This window comes from Urocitellus parryii, chromosome 11 (genome assembly GCF_045843805.1).
Source record: "Urocitellus parryii isolate mUroPar1 chromosome 11, mUroPar1.hap1, whole genome shotgun sequence".
Taxonomy (NCBI): domain Eukaryota; kingdom Metazoa; phylum Chordata; class Mammalia; order Rodentia; family Sciuridae; genus Urocitellus; species Urocitellus parryii.
Window position 1 is genome coordinate 211,352 of NC_135541.1, and position 5,656 is coordinate 217,007.

The following is a 5,656-nucleotide window of genomic DNA, read 5'->3' on the forward strand; positions in this document are numbered from 1 at the left end:
GAGAGCCCAGATGTCAATAAAGGATGTTTCCTGAGAATCCCTGCTCCTCATTCGTTCCACAGGAATGACAGCCACATCCCGCCCCACGGGGCCCTCCCCAGCTCCTCCCAGCCCACATGCAGGCTTTGAGGTGCCCTCTAGTCCAGGACTGCCAGGGGTCCCGGGGAGAGGTGGGCTGCGGAGCACTGAGCCCTGGGTGTCTGGCAGGTATGAGGTCTTCAATTCAGGCAGAACCAGCAGGGTCCAGGGACCTCACAGACCTGCAGCTGGAGAGGTGACCCTCCCTATCACACTCCCTCTTTCTCCCTCATCCTCTCCCTCTCTCCTCTGCCCACTCCTTTTCCCTCCCTCTCTCTTCCAGGGCTAAATTCTGGGGTCCTGCTGGTGGGCAGGGAATTCAAGACGTGTCCTCTACCAGCAGAAAGTAGAGGGAGTCAAGTGGCCCCCAGGCCTGACCCGGCTCCCATCCCTGCAGCCCACGGGGGCCGACCAGGACAGACCCTGCCTCAGCCAGGGCTCCTGAGCACCCGGTGTCAGCCAGACCAAGGTCTACCGGGGCTGTCTGCTCACCCACCCCTCAGCCCCCTTCCCCTTGGAAATATCTGGTGGGATGGGGGCAGAGGCCAGAGCAGCCCTGGACCTGAATCACCATTTCTGGAAAGCACCCCAATCTTGGAGCTTCCTGGAAAAATGAGGTGATGGGTGAATGTCTGTCTTCCTGACCAAAAAGGGGGTGAGCAGCTGGCTGAGGGCAGCCCCTCGAGTGAGCCGTCCCCTGGTAGGGAGGCTGGGACCGGAAGATGGCCCAGTCCAGGGACAGTGCCCATCTGATCACGTGGGGGCACATCCCAGCCTCTGGGGCTGCCAGGCCCCACCTGCCCTCTAAGGCCCCTCCAGTTGTTCTGAGACTTGGGCTGGGGGCCAGTTGTGTCTACCCCATCCTCACCTTAACTCTGCCCAACTGGAAGGGATCTCTCCCTTAGTTTGAGCCCTGCCCTGCCTGAAGCAGATCTCAGTGAAGGGGGTGTCTTTGAGGAAGTGGGTGGAGCTGGGCTGGCAGGCACCCACTGTGGCCGGAAGCACTTCTGGGAACAGAGATGGCCTCTGGGGCCTTATCTGAGGCTGAACAAAACCTACCCACTGTGGGGCGGCCCGGGAGAGCTGAGGCCAGGGGAGCTGCGGTTTTCCGGAAGAGCTGGAGAGCCTCCTGTGGGAGGGGTTGGCCTGGGGTGGGGGGCAAGCCTGTCCCCCCCCCACCAGCAAGCCTCACCTGCTCTCCACCCCAGCCCCTCTGGGTCTCCAGGCGCCTCCAGGCAGCCCTGGGCTCTGCCCCCACACCTGGATCTCAGGCAGGTGGACCCGGGCCAGGCAGGGGCTGAGGGGGACAGGGAGTGACGCCGGCTGAGAGCCTGGAGGGGGCTGGGCCAGCAGCGGAATCCCCCACCTGCTCTGCACAGACAGCCTTCCGCCCCCACCCCCGTACTGACGTGTGGCCCAGTCGCCCCCACGGGGCCGCCCCCCAGGGGTTTCCAGCTGAGTCAGCCCTGTGTAACCTTGGCCGACCTCGGTGCTTTCTGGGGACACCCCCAGAGGTGTCCTGAGGGGAGCCAGGGTGGGGTCCAGAGAGCCCCCCAGTGCCCCTTCCAGCTGTGCCAGACCTGGTTGGCCCAAGAGTTGACGTTGCCTGATCTGCCTCACTCCCCCACCCTGGGGTGAGGGTAGGCTCCTGGCAGCTCCCAGAGCACAGAGAAGGTGCTGGAAAAATGCTGATGCAGTGTCTTAATACATGGGTGACCAGAGGTAGATGACCACTGTCCACTCTCCAGCACGTCCCCAGCTGTCCCTGGGCTTTTCATGTTCTGGGTCCTGCTGTCATCCACTCCCACCAGTCTAGGCAGGCTTTGGCCTTCAGTCTTTCCCAGGAGCCTGTGTGCTGGGGTCCTGACACGCCAGACTGGCCAGACTGCAGGTCACTTATCTGCTGTGGGCTAGGCCCACGGCCCAGTGCCACTGGGAGCTGAGGGGGCCGAGGGCAGATGGAGATGGGGAATGCGTGGGGGGCTGAGGGCCAGGTATGCACATGCCCCAAGGTGCTGCTAAGACTGGTCCCCACTGGTCTGCCACTCCCTGGACCGCCTTGCCAAGACGTCCCTATCAGATCTCTCCAGGAGCAGCTGCAGCTGGGGCTGCCAGGAGGCTGTGAACATGCTCTGCAGGGTGGGACCAAGTGCCATGCCCTAGAGAGAGGGATCCCAGGACAGGAGAAGGCCCAGCGCCCCATCAGAAGTGCGGGGTGGAAAGTGACCAAGTCTGAGTCCCTGGGTCCGGGGCACAGTGAGGCAAGTCAGGTGGTGGGCAGTGCAGAAACCAGTCTCCACTGACTTTCAGAGGGGTGGTGGCCCAGAGACCGCAGGTCCAGCACGTGGCAGCTCAGTGTGGGCCAGAAGAGCAAGGAGAGGTGGTCTGGCTGAGCACCAAGAAGGCAGGTCCAGTGTGGAGCCTCTCCCCCAGGAAGCCCCCTGAGCTCTGTGGCCCTGCCAACGGCCTGTGCCCAGGACTGGAAGAGTCCTGAACTGGGCTCCCCCACCGCAGCTGGGAGCTCTGGGACGGGACTTGGCTGTGCCTTTGAAGCCTGGGAAAGGGACCACGGGTGTGGGTGGACAAAGTGCCCAGGACCCCAACCCTGGGCTCCCTGCCCTTCTGTCCCTTCCCCATTACACATCCACTCAGGTCACTGAACAAGTGTTTATTGAAGACCACCTGCAGCCAGGTCCCCTGCTGGACACTGCACACCCGTGGGGGGATCACAGACCCCACCCCAGCAGGGCTGGCCAGGGAGGAGGGCAGTCATGGCTGCCCATCTCTCCCACAGGGCCAGCCATGGCCACCACCCTTCCGCACAGTCTAGGGAACTTGTCACTGTCACCATCCTGTACCCACTTCCACCGTTGAGGGGAGCAGGGCCGGGCCCCGAACAGATGGAAAGCAGAGCCCTGGCTCCCCAGGGTCAGCCTGGGCCAGCTCCTGGGGAGGGTCTGGCTTGGGGTGCAGCTTCTCCTGAGGATGGTCAGCCTCACACCCACGGATGGCCCAGCTCGTCCTTCTCCAGCCGCTCCCCCCGCTCCTCCTCAGGGAACTGGCAGCTGCAGGCATCCTCCGCGGGTGGGGGGAGCACCTCTAGAAGTGGCGGGGTCTCTGTAGGGGGGTCGTGGTCAGCGACAGCCTGAGCCCTCCACCCTCTCTCCTCCCCTAGGACCCCAACTGACCTTGAGGCCACCTGTGCTTCCTCCTCAGCTGCCAGATGTGCAGGCTGAGCTGGGCTGTGGTCAGGACCAGGATGCAGGTGGCCAGGGCCAAGAGGAGGAGGGTCAGCTGGCCAGGTGGCTCAGCAGGCAGAGACCCCAGGATGCATACAGCATTGTGAGTTTTGTTCCCATGGAACATGGTGAGAAAACCAAACTGGTCGCAGCTGGGACACAGACACAGACATGGTCAACCTTGGTGCTCTGGGCTATGTAGGGGATCACAGGGCCCTCAGGGGTGGCCACGCTGGGAGGGACAGGACAGGATCCCTTGGAGCTACATGGCCAAGGCCTCACTCAGCACTCACTCTGTCCAAGGTCTGCAGCGGCCCTCGTGGCCACTGGAGAAGGTCCCCACAGCGCAGTCCACACATCTGAAGCCAAACTTGAAATTCCCTAGGAACAGACAGTTGACAGACTGCAAGAAGCCCTGGGGTAGGTGAGGACACAGGCCAGCGACAGGGTCCCCTGAGTTTGACCCCATGTTTTCCATTCACCAGAGGTCTCTGATGCCCAGAGGACCCGAGTCCTGCACAATCAGTGCTCGTGGGTACCAGTTACAGAGCTGGTGCAGATGGACAGGGCAGGTAGCAGGCCCTGAGTCAGTTAAGAGTGAGGGGCTGGAATCCAGACAGCTCCTGGACACCCCCACGGGCCCTCAGAGCCAGTCCTGAGGGTGTGAGCAGCACAGGCCCAGGATATGAGGGCAGGAGCTCCCCTAAAGCTGCAGAGTCAGGAGGCGGAAGATATCCTGGTCCACGTGCTCAGAGGATGCACCCACACCCCAGCAGACAGCACCCTGCCCGCCACACTCCCCGGAGCTCTGGGTCTGCCTCACACGGCCAGCAGTGGCCTCCCAGGGACTCACCTTCAGGCACTGCTTCCTGGCCTGGAGGGCAGGGGTGGTGGGTACAGGTCTGGCATCCAGGGTCCCCGCAGTGGAATTCGGACTTGACACATATACAGTCAGAACAGTTCTTCTCATCTGGGTGGAGGGTGAGCCAGCCTCTCAGCAGCCAGCCCGAGTCTCCTCCTTCTCCCACTTCTCTTCTGACCTCCACCCTCAGCCAGCTCCAGGCCAGGAGCCTGGGCTTTGTCCAACTCCATCTCCACCTCCCGCCCAGGGCCAGCCCCTCAGCACACATGGCTGGCTGATGGTGGGTGTGACTGGACAGGAAGTCACCTGGGACTTCCTGAGAGCCCCCTTCCCCCTTCCCATCCTGCACTACCCCCTCCAGGCCCCAGGGACGCTTCAGAGGCTGTCCACTGTCCACCACAGCCTTAGAGATGTGGAAAAAGTGGGGTCAAACCCCAGAGGACCCTTTCACTGACCCTTTCAGAGCTGCCCTCCCCACCCCCAGGCCTGGAAGGGTGCTTTCCTGCAGTCCTCATCCAGGCACTCCCCCCGACCCACTATGGCAGCGGCAGCAGAGGGGCAGGAAGTGGCCTGGGTGATGGCCAAGGTTCCACTAACCGACAGGAGACCGGGAAGCCTTCCTTCCCCAGAACCGCAGGCCCTCTGGGGGTCTCCAGCTCCCTCAGGCCCCTGCCCTGTTCCCTGACCTTAGAAGCCTCAGCCGCCCTGCGAGATCCCTCCTTGGCCCAGCAGCTGGGTCTGCGCACGCGAGGAGGCGCCCGTCCATCCCCCGCTCCCGTGCTGCGTCTTACCCGGGGCACAGGAGCCACAGCAGCGCGTATCGGTCCCAGTCCCTTGCAGCCAGCGGCCAGGGCCGCAGTGCTGCCCTCGCGCGGGACTCAGACCCAGACCCAGACCCAGACCCAGGGCGCAGAGCAGCACCACCCCGCACAGGGAGGCCTGCAGGCCCATCGCGCCCCTCGGCGGTCCTGCTCCGGGGATTTTAGGAGGCCTGGCCTGCTCGGACACGCCCCGCCCCCGCCCTAGTTACCGCCTCCCTGGCTGCCGCCAGGCCTCCCCACCTCCAGCCTGCCGGGTGGTGTCCCGGCAGGGCTCTTAAAGGCCACCCAGAGAGGGTGGGAGGAAGCCTTCCATGAAGTATCCAGACCCCCAAAGAACCTCAGCATGGGTCCCACGGCTGGGAAGCCTGGGAAGCTAGGTGGGGAGCTAGGACCAGCCCCTCCCACCCAGCCCACCCTGCCGCTTGAGCCTGCAGAGTGTATACCTGTGCACAGCTGTGGGTTGGCGCTGTGTGGGTACCCCCCTGTGGCTTAAAACCTCCAGGGCATCCCCTTTGCCTCTCCCACCGCAGGGAGCTGACACAGCTTAAGAGCAGAGAGGCATAACCCACACCCTGGGCCTTCCTGCTTCTGCAGCCCCTGACAGCTGGTGGCTGCCAAGTCTCAAAGGGACGTCTGATCAGGTGTCCTGGACCTGC

The 5,656-nt window shown here is 63.5% G+C and overlaps 1 protein-coding gene across 1 annotated transcript; it reads right to left on the reverse strand.

Moving 5' to 3' along the window:
• Positions 1 to 2,779: 2,779 nt before the first annotated feature.
• On the reverse strand, positions 2,780 to 5,130 carry Tnfrsf18 (TNF receptor superfamily member 18). Its single transcript, XM_026414892.2, has 5 exons — positions 4,971 to 5,130; positions 4,171 to 4,287; positions 3,611 to 3,698; positions 3,267 to 3,469; positions 2,780 to 3,195 (listed from the first exon to the last, which is right to left on the reverse strand). The coding sequence occupies exons 1-5, from the start codon at positions 5,128 to 5,130 to the stop codon at positions 3,074 to 3,076; spliced, it is 690 nt and encodes a 229-aa protein (XP_026270677.2). The 3' UTR covers positions 2,780 to 3,073.
• Between the last annotated feature and the right edge of the window lie 526 nt (positions 5,131 to 5,656).